This window comes from Salminus brasiliensis, chromosome 21 (assembly GCF_030463535.1).
Source record: "Salminus brasiliensis chromosome 21, fSalBra1.hap2, whole genome shotgun sequence".
Taxonomy (NCBI): domain Eukaryota; kingdom Metazoa; phylum Chordata; class Actinopteri; order Characiformes; family Bryconidae; genus Salminus; species Salminus brasiliensis.
The window spans coordinates 3,983,236-4,009,867 of NC_132898.1; the positions used below are offsets into that span (position 1 = coordinate 3,983,236).

The 26,632-nt window shown below is 43.9% G+C and overlaps 1 protein-coding gene across 5 annotated transcripts in view; it reads right to left on the reverse strand.

Moving 5' to 3' along the window:
- Positions 1–1,853: 1,853 nt before the first annotated feature.
- Positions 1,854–26,632, reverse strand: part of pcbp4 (poly(rC) binding protein 4) — a 109,556-nt gene continuing 84,777 nt past the window's right edge. Inside the window, exons 10-15 of one of the 5 annotated variants that reach the window (XM_072666022.1) lie at positions 23,171–23,242; positions 18,315–18,356; positions 16,966–17,044; positions 14,809–14,861; positions 7,426–7,595; positions 1,854–4,412 (exon numbers count right to left, since the gene is read on the reverse strand). In XM_072666022.1, coding sequence (XP_072522123.1) covers positions 4,055–4,412; positions 7,426–7,595; positions 14,809–14,861; positions 16,966–17,044; positions 18,315–18,356; positions 23,171–23,242 — 774 coding nt within the window. In that variant the 3' untranslated portion in view covers positions 1,854–4,054. The other 4 variants (XM_072666021.1, XM_072666025.1, XM_072666024.1 and 1 more) reach the window with 4 other exon arrangements.

Below are 26,632 nucleotides of genomic sequence, written 5' to 3' on the forward strand. Positions count from 1 at the left end.
GGATGAAAGGCTAGCTGATTTGTCAATGTAGATTCATGGATGCACCTGTGTATTACAGCGATGTTCACATTAGCAGCTATTCCTAGAAAGATCCCAGTGATTCTCCAGAGCTATTCCTGCCCAATGAAAATGCACTGTAAGTAATGACTGATCCGGTTAAGCTGAGTCAAAACAGAGAGGCGGGGTCTACCAGTGGGTGGGCCAACGGCCTCTGCCTCGCACGATTTATTTTTTTTAAAGCCATGAAAATGAGCCTGAAATTTGACTAAACCACAGAAAGGTGAGGTCTGGGTATTTATTCCAGGTGTTCCAGGTGGGTTCCAGGTGGGCGTGGGCTCTGAGTGGGTTTGTACATTTGTGCATTTCCCCAATTGGCCCCACAGCTACAGCCCACCTTAATTTAACATGGGTTTAACCCTTCCTGGTCCCATCACTGACCTGAGGACAAACCTTTCTTGTTCCCAGTTGGACCCCATATGTTAGCTGGGATTTATATGTACTGTAGATAAGGACGAGCTAGCTGAGGTTATTCTTATATACACGGATATCTTCACTTAGTTTGTAGGAGGTGTTAGTGCTGTAAATCCTGTATTTTCTTAATCTTAAAAATGTTATAATTTTTTGCCAGAGAGTGTGAGGTTGAACTCTCAGGCAAAAACCTAGTATTGTCCATGTTTTTTACTTTTTGGGCATAATAGGAATCTGGCATTTGTTTTTGACCACGCCTGCTGTTAGTGCCAGGGCCAAATGCATGTTTATCTGCTCCAGAGAGTCCTATTCTATTGGCAACACTTCTCTACGGGGACTACACAAGCTGTGTCAGTAATGAGTGCAACTTAAAGATAACACTTTCTTTAAAGGGAGGGGTGTCCACAAATTTTTGACCGTAAAGTGTGTTTTTTTTAGCCGTTTTTCACTTTTTGACTTATTTGGAATCTGGGAGTTGCTTTTTACTTCGCATCCCAATTTCCTGATGAATGGACCAATAGAAACGCCCCAACATGACCTGGAATATGGAATATACTGGTTTTCCTATTGACTTCCATTGGAAGTTAGGAAGCATTTTCCTTCTCCTGTAAGGTTTTGTGTAACGGTGATGATGTATAGGACCATGGAAGACCCACAGAGCGTTTGGGTGCTGTGTGGGGAATCGTTGTGTGGATCAGCTGGAGGTCTGTTAAGTTGTGAGGTTGGTGGGGCCTCCAGAGCATCAGTGAGCTTAGGGAGCCCATGGCCCTTTTGCTGGTTCACAGGTTTCGGTTGTCCTTCCCTTGGTTGGTACTGACCTCTGCATACCGGGAACACCCAAACGAGCTTTGAGACCTTTTGGGGGATGTTCTGACCCTGGTCAGTGTGGTCGTCTAGTCACCACAGTTAGGTTAGATCCTCCCTAAAACAACACCTGTTACAGCCATAACATTAAAACCACCTGTCTAATATTGAGTAGGCCCTCTACGTGCTCCCAAAACAGCACTGATTTGTTGAGGCATGGACTCCACAAGACATCCGAAGGTGTCCTATGGTATCTGACTCCTTTAAGATCCTGTAGGTTGAGGCCTAGGAGGTGGGGCCTCCACTGGGTTTTGGTTGTCCTTCTTTGGAGCACTTTTGGTTGGTACTGACCACTGCGAACAGCGGGAAAACACCCAAGAGAGCTTTGAGACCTTTTTGGAGGTGTTCTGACCAAGGTGAAGGTGTCCAAGGTGATTAGATCCTTATGCTTAACCATATGTATAATATATGTAGATCCCGCCCCCTTGATGACAGGTGCCATAGCAACCAGATAATCAGTGTTCTTTACATTAGACACCACATGAATGACAAAGGAGGTCAGCAGAATCAAGTTAATACAGTATTGTTTTTATTGAATTTTTTTTCTATGGCATTGATGAATGGCGCGAAATCAAGAGTCACACATGTGCCCGGTCGACACGGCGTGAAATCCAGGTATGCGAAAACCGATCGAAACGGACGTTCTGAAGAAAGTAGTCAAGCAGTTGAACATTTTCACACTCGATTCTCGTTTGGCCGTAGTGGAATCATCCCGTTCAAGTGCGAGTCACGCCGCTGCATGGCATATAGTAACGCGGTGGCATTTTCTACAGGTATACATGGTGGTTACGTGTTAAGGTTTGGAATGAGGAGAGAATGGATAGAATACAACAAATATATAGTAGAGATCACGTGTTTTTCGGCACGTCCAGGGCCCATCGCCCTGCCCTTTTTCCTGCAGTCCACCTCATCGTTCTCCCGTAGCCCTTTCCCCGGCGGCGTGGTTCTTTTGAGGGCTGTCAATGAGGCGTGGCACAGGATACTTCGTTAATCCATCAAGGGATGTTTTGCATAGACGCCAAAGTTGAATTCATGCAAATGAGTATGTGAGACATGTTAGTGGTGGAAAAAAACAAATTAGAAATAAATAAAAACAAAAACACAAACAAAAAAAAAACAACCAACACAAACACAGGGTCAAAGTTAACCACGTCTAAATGTATGAATCCGTGAGTCGTCCATGGCCACATTCAATTCATAACATCTGGCTTTACAAAAATAAGTGAGTTATATAATATTCATATATTTATAAAAAAATGAAACAAAAAAAAGGACTAAAATAGAACCGAACTACAGAGTCTACAGAATATTCTCGTTCGTGGATGAAAACAGTCATGATTACAATAGCTACAGTTGATGCACAATTACGTCTAGGTCTGCTGCACGTGTGTGTGTGTGTGTGTGTGTGTGTGTGAGAGAGAGAGGGTGAGAGAGAGAGTCAACACTTCTTTTTTTTTGTCTAGTATTGCTTTGCTGTTACACTGCTTCTGCTTGATACCGAGGCTGCTGTTTGTTTTAGCTAGGAGTGTGTGTGCATCCCTGTATGCATATGTGTGTGTGGGAGACAGAAAGAGTGTGTGTGTGTGTGTGTGTGTGTGTGTGTTTGTGTGTGTGTGTGTCTGTGGGCCGAGTCAACATGCAGCTCTAGTTTCGGACAAGGGCGGTCACCATGCATAGTAGCCTTTGTGTGCCTGGCCTTCGGAGAGGAGCCTGGCCTCTCTGGAGGACACGTTTCTTCTCGTTTAGCATTAAATAGCTAAAGTAAAGCAGGTCCGAGCTCTTACAGACTTTACAATTCCTTCCTCACGTCACCTTTTATTATTTTTTATATTCAGTAGTTAAATAGAGAAACCTCAAGACCTCGAGAAAAGTTACGTCGTACCAACATGACAGAGAGAGGGCAGAAACCACTGTTTTGTATGTGTGTGTGTGTGTGTGTGTGTGTGTGTGTGTGTGTGTCTCGTCATGGAAAATAAAACATTGATTGCAAAAGAAAATGAGAAATCGTAATAAATAAAATAAATATTTTCAAATAAACGCGAAACGAAAAAAAAAACAGCACATAAAAACAAACAGTAACACAAAGCGAGGTTTAAATCTGTTGTCTTAAAAATGTCCTTTTTTTATACATCGTTTAAAGATTCTTAAAAAAATGAGAAAGTTGTATACAGAAGCATACACACAGACATTTGTTGTATAAAAGCTGATACAGAAGTGTGTTTAGCATCAGTCACCCAGTGTCGAACTTTATAAACTCATAAACTCTTCTGCGGGAATATTCCGTTAATCGTTAATAAATAACAGCAGACAATAGATGAGTAGATTATAATTAGAATAATAATAATAGTAATAATAAGGATCCGGAGGAAGGGGGAACAAATTTCGGGTCAGGAATAGGCTATGGCTTTCGAGGCTACTGTAGCCGGAAAACATAAATAGAACTAGATGGATCTGAACAGGCAATCGTCGTCCTCCTATTATAGTGTCTTAATATTTTTATTATTTCTTTTTTTTTTCAGGTCTTCAAGACGCTACGGAACCGAATGAGAAATGCAAATAAATCAAACTAAACAAACAAACGAACAAAATCAAGGTAGTAAAGGTCTCTGGACTACACGGCTACAATGGGCAAGAGGGGAGGCCCGCTGAAGGAATCCCTCACCGGTTCCCGTCCCTGGAACAAGTCGTGCGGAAGGATCTCCGCTGCGTTTCCCCGGCGATGTCAGTAGGGGGCGAACTTCTGCCGCTCGGGCTTCTTGATGCCGTTGGCCGAGGAGATTTTGGCCGTGTAGGAGGCCAGGGTGCCGTGGGCCGGGGCTGCTGCGGCGGCGGCGGCGGCTGCGGCTGCTGTGGCAGTGGGCGCGGAGAGTGCCAGGAAGGGGACGGATTTCATTCCCAGGAGGCTGGAGAGGGGGAGGGCATAGGGGGCGCCCAGGATGGGAGCGTGGGGCAGGCCGCCCATCGCTGCCAGGGCTGCGGCGGAGGACGAGGCAGGGGAGGCGGGCTGGGTGAAGCTCATGTTCAGGTCTACAGGGGTCGACATGGAGGAGGACTGGGCGGTGGATTTGGCGGTCTCTAAACTGTACAAGGTAGGGAAGGAGGAAAGGGAGGGAAGGAGGAAGGGGAGGGACGTAGGTAGGAAGGAAGGGAGGAGGAAAGGTGTTGGGGAGGAGGGTGGAAGGGGAAGGGACACGGATGGAGAAGGGTTAGAAGGTTAAATAAAAGACATGTTAAAGAAAGAAATCGAGAGAAAAATGAAAACAAAAGTCGAAAAAACCAAAAAAGGAAACAAAACAAAACAAAACAAAAAAGAAAAATCATAAGAGAGGTGTGTTTTGCTGGAGGTTGCAACAGATTATTTGAGGGGGGACCTTGGCACTCATGGGGGAGGTGCTGTTTAATTCGGGGTGATGGCTCGGGTAGGGGCTTGGGGAAAAGAAACAAAACGATTTTAAATTCATTAGGATTTTTTCCTGAACCTGTACTGGGTGGTAAAGAGAGAAGAAAATGCATTTGGCAGTACGGTCTCCATTGCAAGTGCAGGCGAACATTGGCACGACCACACCTGTCCACACCTGCCTTGCCATGCCTTGCCTTATGGGCGTGCGCTGACCTTTAAGGTGACTGTGAGGTCAATAGACAAAAATGAAGCAACGTGGTGTGTTCAATATGCAGAATTTCCTGATGCAATGCTCAGTAATGCGGCGTCTGTCGAAGGATGTGCTCTCTGACGCCGACCCCGATTGGGGGCGACGTTGGTAGACGACCGGAGCTCTGAGACGTGAATAAACTCTTTGAGATGAAAGAGCGAGACTGAATGAACTTGTTAATGAAACATTGTCAGAGTAGAGTGCCTTTGGACTCACGGTCTCAGAACTTCATCACGAACCAAATTGGCAGCATTTCGACAAACGAAATTTGGAGAATGCTGGAGAAACTTGGAGAATGCTGGAGATCGCAATAATAATAATAATCAATACTCATAATAAAAATGTTTTTTGGCTATTAGGAAGACTCGGACTCGGACTGTGCACCAGTCTGCTTGTTGAACACACCTGGGACAAGCATACATTTATTCATGATTCACTCTGTGAACCTTCAGATTCAGAATGGAGTCTACTAAACTAAACAGAGCTCCAACACCTGACTCTCCAGCAGCGTATATAGCATAGATATGGGACTGTGAATATGGTAAAACACCCAGTTACTGCAAAACAAAGGAAACCCAAAGTAAACTGTGCTGATTTTTGAGCAATGCCATAGAAGACCCCTTCACTAAAGGTGATGAGAGTGAAGAACCTTACTCAAAGGTTTAAAGATGTGCATGTACAGGGTCTAAACACCTGTAGCTCCCTTACAAAACGGTGCTTTTATGCCATCAAAGAACTAAACTAAATAACTAACTTTATTTTTATTAAAATACATTTTATATTGATTTTCTTTTCATTTTTTTTGAAAACTGGCAGCACTGGCAGTGCTCCCCACACTAGGAGGGTAAGAGCTTAACACATGCTTCCTTCAAAACAAGTGAAACCAGCCCCTGCCTCTTTTTGAACTGCCACTGATGCAACACTGCTGAGCAGCTGGCACGTTTGGAGGAAAGTGCCGGGTCTCCAGCTCTGCTGCACTGCTGAGCCGCCTGGAACTCTGGACTAAACCATGCTTTTATTTGTGTATTTGTGTTTTATTTGTGTTACCATCTTGAAAAAATTGATTTTAAAAAAATCTACCTGCCAATCACCTGTACCTCCCATTGCATGTGATGTCCCTGACACTGGTGAGGGTGAAGACCACCTCTGACACATTGACGCTGTCAAGCCACTCTTTTTTTTCATTTTTTAAACCATGTAACCAATGTGCCCGGAGTGAAGCGATGTGGGAAGAGAGCACCATCTACCCACCCTGGAGAGAGCAAGGCCAATTGCGCTCTCTCTTGCGGACTCGGCTAGCAGCATGACTGGGATTCGAACCAGCGATCCTCAGATCATAGTGACAGTGCCTTATTCAGCTGCACCACCTGCAGCCGCTTTTTTGGCATAATTTGAACCGGGCAAAAGTATTGGGACACCTGCTCACCCTTGTTTTCAGAAGAAACAATGAATATAAAAACATAGGGTGCCCCCGAGTGAGGGTGCACTGTCACTTTGATCAGAGGATCGCTGGTTCGAATCCCAGTCATGTTGCCAACCATCAGCAGCCGAGGCCCTAAGAGAGAGCGCAGTTGGCCTTGCTTTCTCAAAGGGTGGGCAGATCGCTTCGCTGCGGGGCTGGTCATCACCAGGGCCTGCAGGCTGGTGCGTCGAAGCTTGGGCATGCAGTTCGTTTATGTTTACCTGGTTTAGGGAGTCCTATTAAACCCAAAGTTTAACCACAAACATTTGGACAAAGTGTAATTCTGACGTTTTTCCACGATGAATCTGACAGTTGGTCTTTACACTGTGTCCAAATTTCATGATAATTAGACCAATAGAAATGCTGCAAAATAACTTTGACTTCCATTGAAAGTTCTGAAGATTTTGGAGATACGAGGTTTCAGCTTGACACATTTTGGACAACTGCCGTCATACGCTGACTGGAGAACACTGGAGAACCTCACATTGGGGAAAGCTTGGTACAGTTCTTGTCTGACAACATTTGATCAAACTTGCGAATGCTGAGCTCTGCAGGGAGAGCATTACAGTCTGGCTGCGAGGCAGCCCAGGTACTCTGCCTTTAGCTCTAACAAGCTGCTGGCTTGAAACACAGCCAATTAATTCCTCGGCTGGGCTTATTTTTGCCACCTTTCCTCCGCTTTGTAGCTGCACGGTGCTTCTGACTCTGACTCGGCTACGAAAACGTCTACAGCCCGGTCCGGTTTGTGACGAGAGCTATCGATTGCTGAAGGCCACACGCGTTAGCAGATGGCCTGAGGTTGTGGTCTAGAATCAGCTTTCTCCAACTGGATCCTTATCTGAGGCCTTCGCTACGGGTAAGATGAGACTGGAGATTGATCCTGGATTAGCATATGGGGGTATGAGGGGGACGGAGGGTGTGTGGGCAGACAACTGCAAAGAGCTTCAGTTCCACAACAATGGCCAGGATAGAGGTGCTTACCAGGATGTGATGAGATACTGAGCCAGGTTGATGCTGATGGGAGAGCCAGTGATGGTGACGTGCCGGTCACTGGTGCTGTCCAGCTGACTGCCGATTTTGATCTGAGCCCCAGATACCTGACGGATCTCGTTGATTTTCGTACCTTGTCTGCCGATGATGGAACCGATCAGCTGTGAGGAGAGAAGAGAGAGGACAATGAATGCGTGGAGTTAATGGATTGGTTCCATCAGGTTCTTCTTGGTCAGGCTCATGGTGGGTACCCAGAATCATTGGGGGCAAAGAATCAGTGGTAGGCGCAGGAAGACCCCCTGGAAAGGATGCCAGTCTACACACCTCTTTATCACTGGAGCACTGTTAAAGTTAAAGCCCAGCTTCATACTGTGAAACCTGTCAAATCTAGGCAGCCAACTGAAGTTCTATCAAAATGTGTAGAACAAGACCACCCTGCTGGACCCCCATCTGTGCTGCTAAGTGGCTATTGATTTTCAAACACGAGTTTGAGGACAACACCCCAGAAACGCTGGCTGTATCTCGCACATCCGAGCACACATTCTCTGTGGTTATGTAACTCTCCTCCATTTAGCCCTCTGCTACAGGAACATCTGCTGTGCTGAGTAAACGGCCCTGAGTCAGTGGGCCGTGCCCCAATCTATTCATTATCAGCCCCCAAAATGGAAAGGCGACAGCGGTGGGCAGCATTGTCTCTGTGATGAGCGTTGGTTAATAGTGGTGTTTGCTCAGTGGATCCAGGCGCTTGGTGTGAAGCCACAACAGGTGATGAACTCTGACTCATCCAGCTCCTTTATTTTTTGCAGCGAGCAAATGGCGCATTGCTCACTTCGTACTCGGACCGCATAGTTTTGACAGTCGGGGGCCGGGCAAGCCTCTCGACCCCCGACATCAGCTCGGCTGGAGCAGAGCCGGCTCTACCTAATAAGACGACAGGGCAGGAAGTCTCCTAACAGCTTTTGGGTTTCTGTTGTAGTGTTATGTGAAAGATGGTCAAGCGAGGGGGAAAGTGGGACTTTTTTATTTCTATGACATTACAGCAGAGGTGGGCAACGAGGGCCCTGCTTTAACAGACTTACTGCACCTGGCAATTACCAGGTGAGATGATTCAGGAGTGCTTGAGCAGGAAAAGCGTAAAACTAGGCAGGAATCAGGCCCTGTAGGACTGGATTTGCCCACCTCGACATTCAGCAGGCAATTTTTTTCTATGGATTTTTTATTATTTCTTTAGAGCCAATTCGAGGATTAAACATGTTGTCCAGCCCACCCAATCACAGCCAGGATTTAGCTTTAGAGACCTGAGTAAAAAAAATAAAAACAAGATTTTCCTTTTTTTATGTCTTAAAAATGTGTATATATATATATATATATATATATATATATATATATATATATATATATATACATATACACACACACACACACACACATATACTAGCGCACCTCAAAATTAGTCATAGAAAAAGTTACATATTGATATAAAAATATATGATATTAAACTCAGTAAATACATAGAAATTGTGTTTATATTATGAGATTATTGTGTAAATGTTCATTTGAGTTGATAATTCAAAAAGATAAAATAACTCTAAATAACATAATTCAAGTCAAGAATCTTAAATTATAAAATTATTTCAATATTTTGTTCAGGTTTAAGTAAATTAGTGTTCAAAAAGTATCAACATAAAAACAAAAGGCTTGAAATATTGATATTTTATGTGTGACTATAAAATGACAAGTTACCTTATAATTAAATTATAAATTAATTATATTATCTTTTTTCACAATATTCTAATTTTAGAGATGCACTTTAGTTTGGAGCTTTTCTATTGGTCCATTCATCTTGGATATTTTCCACAATGTAAAATAAAACAACTGCAAGATCAAAAAGTGTTTTTTTTTTTTTTTTTGAGAAATTCTACACTTGGAACTCTGCTCCAGACCTCCTAACTCCTCAATCTGCCGTAAAATAATAAAGGAACAGGCCACATCTGAGCAGGAGCCTCATCAGTCAGCTGTCTAATTACTTTCGAGCCTGTGAAGACTGAGGAACGCTGGATTGGTGTACAGTGGCAAAATGTGACCTGACTCCGTGTCAGTGACCTATGTAGATGGGGTCCCCCCCAAAAAAAGAGTCCTGCTTAGGGCCCCTGAAAAGGACAGAACGGCCCTGAAAGAGGGAGGCAGAGGGAAGTGTGATCTGACGCCCTGAGCGTCTCCATATTCCTGCAACAGACCAGGCCGTGGCCTGGGAGTCCTACCCCACTCAGGACGAATGCATGGCGCTCAAATCCGTAGAAGGTTCTCTCTGACAGCTAGTCTCAGCTTGTGGCCTGGGGGCTGGATGGGTGATTGCGTGATGGAGGAGGCTGGGTGCCGAGACCTTGATCCTTAGGGCCCGGTGTCAGGCCTGGACAATGATAAAGCGACCCCGGTGCAGATGCGTTGGCAGTTTGGCATTCGTCTGACAGACAGCTCCCACTTTTTTTTTTTGGTTCCCCCTCCCTATCCCAGCACTCCTCCCTCACATTGAGAGCATTCGAGAGTGTGTGTGTGTGTGTGTTTCACCCACAGAGCATTCCTTTCCTCACAAGTCATGCGGCCGCTGCAGCTCCTGATTTGTCACACTGCTCTCCCCGGTGCCTGGGGCTATTAATGGCTCAGCTGATTATGTTGGTGTCTAAGTGCTCGGTGGAAGATCGGCAGGTCTCGTTGCCACCCAGGCGTAGCCCCTCCACACCGTCTGTCCGCATCCTCGCATTTATGAAGCTTTCAGGAATTTATCTGTCCACCCTCGGAGGTGTCAGAGAATGCGTTTATTGAGTATTTTCAGTTGACTGTTGTATAAAAAGTAAAGGCATGACTCCGGGATTAAAACTGCTCATATGTCAGTTAGCAAAGCCTGTTTACCACCCTGTTATTTGGCTTAAAAAAAACAACAACAAACCAATAGCTCTGCTCTGATTGGCTGGTTTAGGTCACTGGTGACAACTCTATGTCTCCCCCATACTGCAGCATATTTTTCAATGCCATTTCTGCTGCTGTCCTCTCCTTCTCTCCATGTGCAGTTAGCAAGCTGACGAGGTAGTAGTCGGTTAGCTTTTAGCCTTGCCCCCAATTGCTTCTTCACTTGTTTTCTTCTGATAGGAATTTAGCTCCAGTTTGGCTCAGCTGAGGTAGTCCAGTTTCGTTCCTAAATTCAGCCATGTCTCTCCACTGCTGCGTTCTCTCTTCACTGGCTTCCTGTAGCTGCAGCCCAGGTCATCAGATTCAGAACCCTGACTCTGGTCTACAAAGCCAAGACTGGACCAGCCAGCTCCTTCGTACTTGATGGCAATGGTCAAAAGCCAATCCGCACCAAGAGCCCTTCCAGCTTCTAGTACGGCTCGGCTCGACCCGCCATCCCTCAAAATCCACGGAAGACGAGCGTCCAGACTTTTTTCTGTCCTGCACCGAAGTGGTGAAACTTGCTTCCCCTGGGTGTCCGAACAGCAGAGTCCAACGCTCGCTGTCTTCAAACACAGACTGAAGACCCTCCTCTTCTGAGAATACTTGGCCGAACAGCAGAGTGGTCTAAAGAGTCTAAACTGTGAGGATCTTTGAACTATTTGTCTGTTCAGGTTTTTCTTGGGTAAACAGCAAAGCACTTTTGTAAGTCGCTCTGGAGAAGAGCGTCTGCTAAATGCCTTAAATGTAGATGTAAGAGATGGTAAAAGCTGGTCTGCAAGCATTGGCTAGCGTTAGCCCATTTAGCCAAGCGCGGATCGCCATTGGCGTCCCTGGATTTTGCCTCGTCTGGTTCTGGTAGCAACCTGTCTGGAGGTGATGAGCTGCTCTGCAGTATCAACAGCAGCGTTTTCTCCTGAAGTCGGCGTCACGTTTTACCATTTATGTAAATTTCAGGGTGTAAATATAACGGTGATGTAAGAGTTTTGGAGTTCGGCCTGTTTTCCAGCTCTGCTCTGGTTCAGCTGGAGGTTCTTTTGAAGGAGGAACAGCCGTGGTTGAGGTTCACGGTTTGTCGCTTCCATCTACTGAACTCTCCTTATTCAGCAAATACAGTTTTCCATCCTAGGGCTGCTCTAACGCTCAGGATGGGACAAAAGCAGGTCCCGCAAACTCAGGTCTCGTATTTCATATCTACTTGAAGCGAAAACATAAAACCACTTTTTTTTATTATTTTATTTATTTTTTGACGTCAGCAGTTCACAGCCTTCCAGAGCTTTTCCCCCTAGAGGAACAAATAACATCAGCTAGGGTAAATCCCCTGGCTTCTGAGGTAGCGGCGGGTCTATTTTGGGGTGAATCCCTGCCGCATTTTGTAATTCGGAAAAGGCAGGGAGCTGGAGGAGAACACAGCTCTGCGAAGATGAGGCCGCTCCCTCTGCTTCTGGCTGCCTCTCTGAGCCGGCTCGCTGGGCAGCCGTCAGACTTATAGACCCGACAACTTGTCTCTGCCGCTGTGTTCTCAAGCACTGGGTCTGATCCCAATCTAATTGCAACATGTTCCCGAAGACTTAGAGGGGTGGGCTGCCGTGGAGAAGCAGCTCCTCTAGAGAGTGGGACCTGATTGCGAGTGATAAACAACTTAGTCTGCCAGCCGTTTGATGTCTGTTTGATGTCGCCTAGCTGTGGAATCGCTCTGCTGCAAGGGCATTTCAATAATAAATGCCACGTTAGCTCTCTGCTTATAGCCTCTTTGTGAGCATATGAATGTGGATGCCCTTTCGGTGGGAAGGGAATATATATATTTCATATATTTTAAAGCATATCATATATTTGCATGGGCAGATTTAATATAGAATGACTTGACCATGAAGATCTATTGATTGATTCTGGCTTTTATGTAGTGTTTTATAAAATGTGTATGATCTTAGTATTCATTTGTTATTTATCATTTATTTACTCTGTATTCACTTATTTATTTGTACTAATTTATTCATAGAATTTATTACTGATTATGTTTAGTTCGTTTATTTCATTTTCATTTGATAAACATTTTACTGTTTTACTTTGCATACTTACATTTTTCATTGCCTGTAACATTTCTCTTATTTATCCTTACTATCCTGTTATTTTTCTTCAAGCATTTTTTAATATTATAGTTTAAAATAAATAGAGTAATAAATACATTTATTTATTTTTTAATAGAGTTTAAAAATAGTTTTAAAACTCTATTTTAATATGTTATATTTTGTCAATTGCACACTGAATTTAAAGCACATTGGTCTAAAAAGGTATTGTTTTCTATTATTTATGTTTTGTCATATTTTATACGTATACATATACATATATATTTATCTCGTTTATTTGTTGAAAAGATTAGTTTTTAAATCTATTGTAATATCAACAGATTATAAATTACTTTGTTTAAACAATGTTCATTTATTTACCTTTTATTATCTTTACTATCCATCTTTTATACCATCTTTTGTTTTTTAATGAAAAATGTGTTTTTAAATCTATTTTAAAATCTTATCAACTGATTAAAGTTCTTTAAACTTAAATATTAATTTGTTTAGAATTAATAATTTGATTATTTATCTTTTACTATCTTAACTAGCCATCTTGATTTTCTTAGTTTAAAAAATCGTTTTGAAATCTATTTTAATATATTGTTTTATCAATCGCTTGTAAAGTACTTTGAATAAAACTTTTGTCTAGGATTAAAAATGTCTGTTATTTATCTTCTATCTTAATTATCAATTTTTTATTGTTTCTGTTTAAAATATTGTTTTAAACTGTTTCAATATTTTGTTTTGTCAATTTTGTTTGAAGTGTGCTATATTACTAAATTAGGTTTAACTGGTTTGAACATATTAATATACATATGACTTGGTATAATCTTGACTTACAATTATGAATATTAAAGACTTTAAGTTCATTTTAATGCCAATTTTATTGTGCTTGAAGTTCATATTTAGTAAAGATTTGTTTTTTTTAATTATGTTTATGATCATTTGAGAAGGTAATTTATATTATTTTGATAATCAGTGCAGTTTTGTGAATATAACTGAACTATACTGTGTATGTTTATACTATTAAAGGTGCGAAATAACACATTTATTTAGTATTTTAACTTGTTCTTTAATGTATAAAATAGTGAATTTGAAGGTGACTTTGTTGAGGTGAAAATGCTCAGATCTACCACCCTGTTTACCACCCTGTTATTTCGCCTCTTTAACATGTCTCAGTTGAATAGGAATCTGGATTACTCCCTCCAAAAGAGGAGCGATCACTCGCCTACTTCTTTCAAACAACTCCAATCCTACCCGTCAACGCAGCAGCCCGACCAAGAACACCTCAACCCCACCAAAGCATTCTCCCCACTATCCAAGCACAAAGCCCACAATCCACCACTGCATATCACCACTGGTCGGAGCCTTTGGCTGGACCCACAGCCAGGAGATTAATCCAGTGATCTCAGCGAGACATGAGGGCAGGGGGGGAGCCCCAGTCTGCAGGCATGACAGGCACGTTGAGCTATCCTCCAGAGTGGCGGGCTGCTGTATTGTGAGCTGGGGGCTCCGATGAAAGGCTCCAGGGTTGCTTTATTTACCGCTCTGTTTTGACAGCAGAGGGGCACGAAGTACGTCAGCCGGCGTGACAGGATTGAACCGAACCTTCTGACGCTCCTCAGGGGGAGCCAGGCAGTGGGACGGGCACGGATAGATAGACGCATGGATGGATGGATGGAGGAGTGTTTCTGTTGACGCTTTGATGAATCTAGGTTACATGAGGAAATATGGAAAGTTCGAAGAAGAACTGTTCTCTGAGGCCTGCTGGGGCTGCGCTCTCAGTAACGTTATGAACTCTCGCAGATCCTCGACGACAAGCCCACAGGTGCATGTCAAAGGGACCGTCCGTGTTAATATATTAAACTTGCCTCCACACACAAGATTTTAGGCCTGGAGGATTTATAACAGCTTTGGTTCGGGTTGTGTCCTTCTCATAAATCTCATAGACCCGTGGTTCCCAACTCTGAACCTGGAGGACCACCTTACCCTACGCAGCAGGGTACACACCACCTTCAGCTCAGGAAGGGCTTGGTAATTAGCTAATTAGCTGGATCAGGTGTGTCGGGAGCAAGGTAAGCACTACAATCTGGAGGGTTGGGGGTTCTCCAGCTTGCCGTAAAGCTACGTGTCGGGCTTCATTCATCCAGACTACAGTCTTCCGCACAGCCACATTCAATATCATTAGTCAACTAAAGCCTAGCCTTGAAACCTGGAGACTGCATCTTCAATCTGAAGGCCTTCTTCTGAAGCGAAGACAGACTGCCTCATTAGCCAAGTGTAACTAAATCAGAGCTGTAGGAATTAAGCCATAAAAGCACTTCTGTGAAATAATAAGGCCTTAGAGCGGGACTCTTACGTCATTCGGAATGAGGAGCTCCTGCGATGCCGTCTGGGAATTGGAGTCCATGCCTGCTGAGAGAAAGGAAGGTTACTGCGTTAATCAAGCCCAGGAGAACTTCCGCAAAAACTGAGAACAACTGTAACGGCATTAAAGCGGCGCTGAATTATATCTCCTCTTTCCCGCCATGCTGACTGTTCCCCCATCAGTCTAGACACGGAGCTCAGTCTCCCGGATGGGACCTGATGGATGGTTTAGAGGCATTTGTGAGGATTTTTTTCCCCCTTCGTTTTCTGTTCTACTGCATTTTGTTGATATATACAAACACACACATACACACACACACTATATGGACAAAAGTATTTGGACACCCCTGCTAATTCATTGCTTTTTCCAAAATCAAGGAGTATATACAAAAAATGATTCTGTTTTTGTTGGAGTAACTTTTTCTACAGTCCAGAAAACAAAAATGCTTTCTACTAGCATTGCTGTGAGGATTTGATTGCTGATTGAGTGATCAATTATAGTAGATAAATCCAAATAATTAAAAATCTGATAAAAGAAACCAAAAACAGAAAATAGCAAAACTGATAAATGATAAGTCAAACAGGGATCACAATAAAATGCACAAATTAATTAAAATAAAATATTATAAATAAAAAAAAGTGGAAATGTAAAATTAAAAGGTTAAATAGTTACTAACAATAATTCAGATTAATAAAAATAATTATTAAAATAAAACCTTAAATCATAAAAATAAAATCATATAAAACTTGGTACCAACATTCAGATCCTCTAATGGACAATCTTGCCAATTATTTCAACTAAAAAAAAATCTGTTAATACTTTCTCCACTGAGTGTTTATGCACTGTCCCCCTAAAAACACTACCACGCCTTTACCACGTGTCTACGACATGGAAGCAACAGGGAGGAGAATTTAAACACCGAGCCAACTGAGCAACTCGAGCAGCCAATAGAATCTCTTATTAATCATAATCGAGGTAAAATCTTCAACTGATCCTGATTTGAGGTCGTATCGCCCAGCTCTGCGTGGTAGTCTGAGAGTGTAGAACTGAGCTCTGTTCACTGTGCTGTCCAAGTTACTTTTACTTAGTTTTACTGTAAATCTCTTCCCTAGACTTCGGTATCTTTGGACGGCACTGTCCAGCACCGACATCTTCATCCCTGACCATGACCATCCCATGCTATCTGCTCCGGCCACCTGGATGCTATCGCTCGGCGTTTAACGCCAGCCACCGCGCTTCCTGTCTGGGCCAGAGGCCTGAGCCGCCCTCCCTCCTTGCCCGTCAGGAGCCCTTTTTAATAGACTGAAACAGTGCCTTGACAGATGAGCTTTTTACCTCCAACATAATCGAATTCCCCAGCCATATCATGAGAGGGATATGCTCTCCCAGCTTCGGCAGCAGGAGGAAGCTACTATTGTGCTCGTTTTTCGACGCACGGAAATTGCTCAGAGGCTTTTACCCCTCCTCCCTCCTCTTCCTCCTCTTCTTTTCTGAGCCAAAGTGCTTATTTACCCTAATGCTTAACAGTCGATTGACTAGGAAATAGGCTGCTTGGAGAAAACTAAACAAATACACGGGAACGTGGCAGGAGATCTTGCCATGTTTTGGAACGATGCAGGAGCAGGGGGGGTAATATCCCATGTCTGCAGGTTCCTGGGAGGGTTTGAGCAGATCCCATCCTTTGGCCTGGCTGGAAATTGGACTTGAAAAGCCTCTGGTGCTTACTGTGAAATCCTCGCTAAGGCTGGCCCTATTTTTCTCAGGTCTAATCTACGCAAACCATATGCTCCTCAGAGTGCAGGTGCATTAGCTAGACTGGCGCAGGCAGTGGTGGGAGGTCCATTTGATCTACATTTATGCACCCGGGTGCTTCACCCTGGGATGTCTTCTGAAAGTACAGGCGTGACGCGGTGACGCAGGGGTCGGGAAGAAGCTACATTAGACAAGACAGAAAGGACTGGGACGCTTGATCTTGACCACTGCCTGTCCGTGGTTCACGGCGAATAAGAAATCACAGAGGCAATGTGGTATAAGGGAGGTATTTAAGCACAATCTGGCAACCTGGCAGACCTTCTTAAGATCTGTTTAGCCTCGTTTGTGTGACTCTACGCTTTATACGCAAAAGGCAGCAAGGCTGGGCAAACCTACCAGGCAGGACAGGGGTAGCTGCTGGCTGGGCAATGGGTGCAAGTCCCTGTTGCATGGACAACTGATGCAGCTTGGCCAACTAAAAGAGAAAGAGAGAGAGACATGAGTGAATTAATGTATGACGGCTTACACTCTTCAAAATCAAGGTCCTACAAAGGTTCTGCTGCTGAGCTGATGGCTGATACAGTATCGGTATCGGTATCGGTGCAGCACTACTGCAGAGGGATAAAAGCGCCAACCTACGCGAGCTACCGTCACTTTACATGGTCCTATCTAAGACGTACCTCAAGTCTATGTAGCGCAACTGAAATCCTGCACTTCCTGAACTGACTTTACACCTGAACCTACAATCGAACCCGCATTCAGCAGGTGTAGCTGGCTGCTGGACTGGAAACTGGATTTAAGGTCCAGATTTGAAGAATCAGGAACCATCTCTACTACAAACACAGTTCTTCATGTACCCAAAAGTGGTTCCCCCAAAAAGGCGGAACCCTTTGCAGCACCTTTACTTGTAAGATTAACTGAATTTTTACCTTCCTGTTTCAGGAATAAGGTAGCACTGAAGTACAGCTTTACAAACCATATATCATCAGTGTTTTAGAAAAACCCTCTATCTTACAAATGACAACCTTACTGGAGGAGGAAAAGAACTTCTCAACTTTCAACAGAGGTCAATTTAGACAGATTTTATTCCAGGTCATTTTGGAGATTATCATTTATAATGGAATTGGGACGCATTATAAAGTTCAACTGCTTTTTTTCATGATATACACATGCATATTAATTTATTGTTCTTTTTTATGTATATATTTGTATGCATATTTGTATATATTTGTATCTATTTACATATTATGCATAGATTTTTATTTAGCTGTTCACTTTTTCTTTTTCTTTTCATATTTAAAAAAAAAAAAACTTTTTATTTTTATATTTGATTTATATATCTTTATTTTATACACTCTGTCTGCTTATCCTGGCCATTGTTGTTTCACGATTGTTTCATGTGACCAAGCAGTTTAATCAAGCATTTTACTACTGGCTGTATCATGTATGATTAAGTGACAAACTTTGATTTCATTTAATTAAAAATTGTAACATTTAAGAAAATATCTATTTTTAAATATTAAAAATTGTCCTTCGATTTTCTTCTTAAAAGAAAAGTAAAAAAGAAGTTTTGCAGAACAACTAGTAAGTTAACAACTAGTAAACGTGAAGAAAAATGCTAATCTAACAAACGTCTTCCTTATGACACTTTTATGAATCCGGCCCCTGAACACCAGAGTGAGCTATAGCTCACTGTTAACTACTGCGAGGAGCCAGGCTGAGCAGCTCGTCTCCACAGATCTTACCTCTGAATGTGGAATGCCGTATTGGTTCTGTACAGTGTACGCCTGGAAAACAGAGAACAACAGAAGAGACGGGTGTGTTTGAGTAGATGAGACACGTTCAGTAGTCTGAGATCACTGTTCAGTCAATGCTTTCAGTAACAATCCACAATCCACAGCGTTCAGATCATCAGTATGAGGCTACGAAGTGTCCAGAATGATGATCATAGCTGTAGAAGATCCTAAAATCGCTGAGAAAATGAATAAACAAACTGTAAACAGAGAATTACTGTATACAATTTCCTTTAAAATATTATTTAACATTTAATGATGAATGGACCAATAGAACGTATTCTCTATATACTTCCATTATACGTTATTTTTTTTTTCTTCTCCTGTAAAGCTGCTATTTCAGCTATACAAGTTTGTTATTATATATAATAAATGTCTACAAACACAATGTACGAGTCATTACTGTACATAAAACCTAAAAATATAATAATATAATATTATTAGTGATTCTGAGCTTTTGGACAGTCGTGTATATACAGACCAATGCAACCAGAACCAGAACCACCAGATTTCATTTAAACCTGCTTTTGTTTACATCCCACTCATTCACTGCGCATGTGCAGATCACGTGGCCATCGTCCAGAGTGCATTTGTGGGTCAGTGCAGGGCATATATGTGCTCCACAATGGCCCCTTTACAGCTTCTTAGCCTTAAATGGGAGTCAATGCAAAAAGATGTCATTCCCAGTCATTTTAGAGCATTTCTATTGGTCCTTTCTTCATGAAATTATCACACCCAAATTATGACAACTGTCAGATTCAATCTATCCCAAAAGGGAAAAAATCCAAAAGTCATTTTGGAGCGTTTCTATTGGTCCGTTCATAAAAATGTATTTTTTTCACAATTGACATCATGTCAAAAAAAAGTGAAAGTGGAGATACGAGCTTTGAGCTGTCCAAGCAGAGTGATCAGAACCGAGCCGAAGGGCAGGTCATGTGCTTCTGTATCCTCTGAGAGTTCGGAGGACTGTTGATGTCTGCGGTCTCCGAGCCTCGGCGGAACACGAAACCTGTTCCAGACATCTAGAGCAGGTTTTGTGGAGTCAACGCGTGTCGACGGCGCCTGCTTTGGATCTTTACAGACGCCACTGCAGCAGCAGGCTCTCATGAGGCTCACTTTCAATTCGAAGAACTTTTGAGTTCGGGGCCTCGGCATCAAAGAGAATACGAAGCACAGTGAGCAGACGCAGCGGCTAAAGGGAGCACTACGTGCTATTCCCAGAGGCGCTCTTGTATAAGCCTGTTTAAAAGTTTAAACACACTGCAGAAAGAGAAAGAGAGAGAGAGAGGGAGAGAGAGGGAGGGAGAGGGAGGGAGAGGAGGAGGAGGAGGAGGAGGAAGAAGAGAGATACTCAGGGAGACAGCAGGGGAGATAGGAAAGGGAGAGCCTGAGCTGGAGAGAGTCACGTCGCGGAGGACGCCGGGTTTGCTTTCCTCACCGCTTCATTTATTGAGAACAATAAGTCACAGACTCTCAGAAGAAGGTTTTTTGGGGTAGAAAAGGAGAGAGAAGAGCCTCTATGGTCACTGTGAACTGCTCATGTTCTCTTCAGGGGGTCTCAGACACCCGTAGGAGGCTGGGAGAAGCTGGTGTGTGTGTTTAGGAGCTGGCCCTGACCTTCATATCGGGGCTTTTGTGTAGCTGTATGTGCGAGACGTGGGCGGGATTATTCAAATATCCGGATATCTGGAGCATCTTGGTATTTGTTTACTTCAGAAATTGCACTATAGGGGGGCTCTGAGTGCTGAGGGTCGCTGGTTCGGATCCTGGTCATGTCGCTAGCCATCAGCAGCCGAAGCCCCGAGAGAGCACGACTGGCCTTGGGTAGATGGCGCTCTGTCCCCATATCGCTTCACTGCGGTGCTGGCCATCACTGGCGTCTGCGGGCCTGTCTGTAAAATGACGGCCGATTCGGGAAACCGGACGAGATGGGAGTGGCTAATCGACTCGCAAACTACCGCCCCCTCCAATAGCCCCCTTATAGTGATGATGAAAGTGTAAGAATTAGCAGCTACATGTTCGTAACCAGGATGTAGGCAGTAGGCTGTGTTCCAAATCCAAAAGCCTAGGCTGCATTTCTCGGCCGCTAAGTCGTCGAGGACTGTTCTGAAATGAACGAGGATGCAACTGATGCCCCCAGCCCTTCCCGAACCTCGTCTTCCCACAGTTCTGCATAAATGAAAATGGTGGGAAACAAAGCCTTCAGAGCAGAGAGTTCCCGCCAGCCCGTTCTGTCGGCGTGGTGTTTCCTCAGGTTCTCATGAGCCGTCTGAGTGAAAGCAGGTTAGGGAATGGAGAGGGAGGGAGGACGTCCTCCGTTTACTCGACTTCATTTATTTCCTGCCGCTCTTCTTCTTCTCCTCTCTCTATTCCGTCTCTTCAGTCTGAGCGCAGCACCCTCGTAAATAATGTGTAAAAGCATTAATCGCCTTACCGAAGCACTTAACACAGCGTAATCCCCCCCCCACTCCCCAACTCTCTCTCACACACACTCTCTCACACACACACACTCAATGCACTCATGCGGCGCCTTCATTAGCGAGAGCCGCTGTGATGCTGACAGTCCCCAGGTTCTTGCCAGGCAGCACTTATCTGAACTCATTTCGGGGGCTGCCAAACGCTTCGGCCCGCCTAGTGTCATGTCCCTGCTCCAGTGAGTGACTGAGTGACTGAGTGAGAGAGTGTGTATGTGTGTGTGTGTGTTTGTGCGTGTGTTTGTTTGTTTGTGCTGGTCAGATGCCTCCCCTGTTTTAGCCATAGTCAGATAAGAGCATCGCTAGCGTCACTGAGCACGAGGCCCACACAGAGTACACACACACACACACACACACACAAACACACTCACACACTTATACAAGCAGACTTGGCCTTGATATTATATGCCCCCCAGCCTTCTCCACTGTGCTAAGCTGCTAACTGTGGAATAGCTGATTTTATCTCTAACCAGGCCCATGACCTGACCACCCCCCTCTGTTGGCCCCAGCGGTCCGACTTGCACTCAAACAGACAGTCCCGTGATCCCATGAGTCCAACCTCCACCTCCTAGAAGACTACTGTAGAAGGTACGCAGTGGTCTTGTCTTGTCAAAAGTGCTCCAAGGAAGTCAGGGTCCCGGGCTTCCAAGGCTCACTGGTGTTATTATGAAGGCCCCACCTGACGCCGTACAGAACGTCTCGGTGCCAGCACTGCCAGATACCACAGGACACCTTCGGGGGTCTTGTGGAGTCTGTGCCTCGAATGGTCAGAGCTGTTTTAGTGGCACAAGCAGGTGGTTTTAATGTTATGGCTGGAACCAATTTTGGTTCCATGAAGAACTGCGCTTTTAATAGAGACTCATACTCATGGAACCAAAAGAGGTCTTCAAATCTGGACCTTAAAGACACAGTCAACCATATTCACCATGAGTGTCCCACCCAGTGAGCAGAGAGGGTTAAGGGTCTTGCTCAAGGGCCCAACAGTAGCACCTAAGCAAACCCAGGGCTCTAACCACTGAGCCGCCACTCGAATCTGCAGAGTCTGGGTTTTCGGTCCTGGACTCTGTGATCCTTGGGAGGTGTGACGCTGCCAATCACAATCATCAGCGGTTCCCTTATTACAAAATCCAGGATTGGAAACTGGACTGAAGGTCCAGATTTGATGACCTGGGATCTCTTCGCTCAAAGAACCACTGGAAGCACCTTCAAGCATTTGTAAGAGGACAGGAGTAAATACAGGCCAAGCAAACAGAGGCTAGAACTTAGAGCAGTAGCTTAAAAAACCAGAGCATGAGCCATTTGAATCGTTCACTTCCCCTCAAACATCAAACCACAGCACTCAGGAAAGTCCAACAGGTGCTGAACAAACTTTGAAAAGAGCGTTAGATAACTCAGCGTTTCCCCACCAGGAGGAGAGACTGAGCGACGCTGAAATACCTGCTATAAAACACAACGTTCTCAAGGACTTTCATTTCATTAGGAACACGCAATATGCTAATAAACAAAGAAGCCAGGAACGAGGGGAGGGCAGGGGAGGGGAGGGGGAGGGAGCCATGCACAAACATGAGAAATCGCCAGTCAGCAAACAAAAGCTTTCCTGTGCGACGTTTCTCTCTGGCTCAAGAACCAGTCTGGCTGCAACATGCGGCAAGAAGCATGACAGGAGAGTCCGGGTTCACCTCCATGTTCAGAGGCGGTCATGTTAGAAGAATGAAGGAAATGTATTCCGGGGCCCGACCGATGCGAAAGTGCTGCTGCCGATCAGGATTTTAGAATAACTGAATCAGCCCATGTCATTGTACTGGGTCCAGTACTAACCTGGGGGTGAGGGGCTGAGTATATGCAATACACAGATATGGGAGAGAGAGGCTTTGGTCACTCAGTACCTCAAAGTATCTCCAAAAAGCAGTTAAACGGTTGATTTTCGACAACACAAGCTTCCAGCACTGGTTTATCAAGTCTTCTTCATGCACATGTATTCATGGGAATTTTGCTAAACAGCGCTACTCGTGGAGGGATTCAAAAACAACCAAATTGGTTGTACGTCTGTACTGGAACAATCAACCTATATGGCCGTTTCTGTGTGAGATAATGCTGGTTAGCTGCACAAGCTTGCTAACATTTACTTCACCTTGAGTTCAAGTCCCAGCTACTTAAATCAGCAACAAAATGATTATTAAAAGTATATACTATATATATACACTTTAAAGCAATATGGTTATTGGCTGGATTTTTGCAGATGCCAAATCTTCAATTCCTCCAAACCAACACATCATATCGGTCAGGCCCAAGCCTATTCCCTTTAGAACAGTCTTTGATATTGGTGATACTCACTTGTTGCAGATCCAGAGCTCCTTGAGCCACTGAGAAAAGAGGGTGAGACCCAAACTCAGAGGCTTCGAAAACCTTAAAAAGGCAGAATGGGGACAGAAAAACAAACACCAAAGGCCTTTATTTGCATATCATTCCTGTAACTGATCTTAAACAATAACGGTTGGTATTATCATCAGTGCTAGCCTGTTATTATTGTCATTATCAGAAATGTGCCATGAATGCCAACATGGTCGCAACTAAAGAGCTCCCCGGCATTCATTTTCACTGATAGGCGCTAATCTCGCTCTCGTCTGTGACGGGCCGACGTATCAAAGTTCGGCATCATCGCAGCCACATGCGGCGTTTTTTTTCTGCCGGCTCAGGAACAGTTCTAATAATGATGAATATTCATGAGCATGACTAATCGTAATGTTACTGTTGCTTGAAGCGAAGGCGTGCTGGTAACGAACAGTCAAGCCAAGATGAATAAATATTACAGTCGTTCTACTGAAGTCTACTGGGTTGAGTACCGAGTGTCAATTGGCTGAGACGAATCGGACGCACAGCGGGAGTCAAAGGCCAGGAACCCGAGCCACTCAAATATGAGCAGGACTCTTAATGTAAAATTCGTTAAACGGCGGCTTTCTATGATGATATGATACATGCAGTACTGTTGGTCTCAGGCATAACAGTAATGAAGAAATCGATCTAGCATTACATCATTAGTGTCTTGGGAGCATTATTGATAGCCTCCCTTCCCTCCCATCACAGTGACAGTTTAGACAGGCTCTGCATTGAGTTAAAGGTGCCATAGAAAGCGTTTATTGAGTATTTCAGTTGTGTTTTGAAGTATAAATGGCAAATATGTGACTTACAGGCCTATTTACCACCCTGTTATTTCACCTCCCAATGAGAAACGCTGATATTCCTCTTATGGAGGGCTTCCGTAAAAAACAACAACAACAACAAGCTCTGCTTTTACTGTCTGCTTTATGGCACCGGTGACGAAGGCCGTGGTCGACGAAGATGTAGCCTCCAAAGGCTGCATAGACTGCGTAGGCCGAACCGAAATGAGACAGTCGGATTTCCTGTTTGCGTCACAGATCTGCTGTTCCTGCCCTCAACATAACGCCAAGAATCGAATCTCCTAATTTTGTAGTTTATCTTTAGTTTGGTAGGTTATTTTGTCCTTGATTGTGATGTTTTATGTATATGTAGTCATCAAATGATACCAAAAAATGTCCGCAAAAGTGTGTTTATTGACATCCTCGCCGACAAGCGAAGAATCTCGGGATACGTTGGCTGGCGAAGAAGCCGCCCGTCAGATATTTCTTTAGCATGGAAAAGAAGGACGCATTTTTCGGCCTCATATGAAGGAGCCTTCCAAATGGGACAGCCTCCTAGTCATACTACTGTGGCACAATCAGCCTTTTAATACAGCCTCCGCAGGATGAAGTCTTTTGAATTGGGGCACACTAACTGGGTCCTCTCGGTGTGATGTGCTATGAGCAAGCTGAAGAGATTGTAGCTGGTTAGCTTATAGCCTAGCCCCCACTCAGGTCCCCAAGTCTTTCTTGAGTCTTACTGGTAAAAAAAAAAAAAGCTGGTTTCCCTTCTGATGTGAGTTTGGCTCCAGTTTGTTTTAGAGAGAGAGAAAAGAGATGGTTAAGCTAGCTAGCATTAGCTTTTAGCCTAGCGCAGATCCCCGTTTGCTCTCCTGGCATTCGCTCTGTCACGTGCCGAGCTTGCCTCCCCCTTCTGCGGACACTGAGACAGGCCTGGTTCTCTTAGCGCCCCGTATTCCCATAACTAGCAGAGTCTGGAGGTGATGAGCTGCTCTCCAGGATCAATAACATAATATTCTCTAGAAGTCGTCATCGCGTTTTATCGTTTTAACGGCTTTCTTAAGTGGGTGGGGTTATGTAAATTTTTGTTGGTGTAAATACAACAGGTCTAGACTGTGATGTAACAGTTTTAGGGTTTTGGAATCGGCCTGTTTTCCAGCTCTGCTCTGGTTCTGCTGGAGGTTCTTTTGAAGGAGGAACAGCCGTGGTTGAGGTTCACGATTTGTCACTTCCAGCTACTGAACTCTCATTATTCACATAAGCCAAGATAAACACTGTTACACATTCCAGGGCACCTTTAACACTCAAACGTCAAGAGAAAAATAAAAAGACGAACACTCAAAGAACAGCAATGCTTCTCTCTGTTCTATCCACAGCTCTTCATAACTTCATATTCATGGATTTAGTTCAAACTCTGCATCCTTACATTAATTATACAGTTATGCAACGATGCATTTGCATACCGTTGACACTGATATTGGCACTTCTAACACTTCTCTGTTTGTTTTGATCTCAGAAAGTGATTAAAAAAAAAAAACAAAGGAAAAAACTCAACTGGAACAAATATGAAAAATTAGCTTTTGCTTTCGGTAAGATTGTAAATGCAATAAGTTTTAATCAGATTTATCAAAATTACACAGTTTTAATAAGGTTTATAGCAGCTGATGGTGCTCAGTATAGTACATTCCTTCCTAACTGATGGGTTTGGAGGCACTGCAGTTGTTAGTGTGGCATAATGGCTCTCAGTCCTGCTGCTGGAGTGTGACTGCCCTTCATAAAGCAGTGTGTTCAGTGCCCAACAGCAGTACAGCCCAGTACAGCCCAACAGCAGTATGGCCCAGTACAGCCCAACAGCAGTATGGCCCAGTACAGCCCAACAGCAGTATGGCCCAGTACAGCCCAACAGCAGGACAGCCCAGTACGGCCCAACAGCAGTACGGCTGTTGCTACGTGATCACTAGGGTGAAACTGTTTTGCTAGATGTCTGCTAAGGTGTTGCTCAATGAATGATATCACAGGTGGTTGCTATAGTGTTGCTAGGTGGTCGCTATGGTGTTGCCAGGTGGTTGCTAAGATGCGCCAAGTGGTTGTTGTGGTATCCCAGGTGGTTGCAATGATCGCTAAGGCATTGCTATAGTTACTATATGGTCAATAGCAAATGCAATAAATGAAAGTTGTTCACAGTGATTTGATGTGAAATGATTAATAATGGAGTAAATTTACTGATCGATCTCTTTACAGTGGTGGTGATGGAGCGTGATGTCTACACTCTTCGCAATAAAGGTGCATTAAAGGATTTTTTGAATGCCGTAGATAAACACTTTTGGCTCCATAAAGGAGTGTGAAAAAGCTTTATTTTATAAAGGCAAGGCCGGTTTTTATTTTATTTATTTTGTAGAAAATGGCAAAAGCATTAAAAAATAATAATAAATAAATAAGTAATTAAAATAGCTATAGCGGCTGTAATTAATCTTGGGGATACCTATGCTAGCATACTTCTTAAAACCAACTCCAGGAGTTGATAAAGCTTAGAACAACAGAGAGTCCTAGAGTAGTTCCAGCACTCCAAGTCTGAAAAGTCATTGAAAAATAAGTTGATAAGCAGCTGTGACTCAGCGGTTAGAGCGCCCGGCTGTTG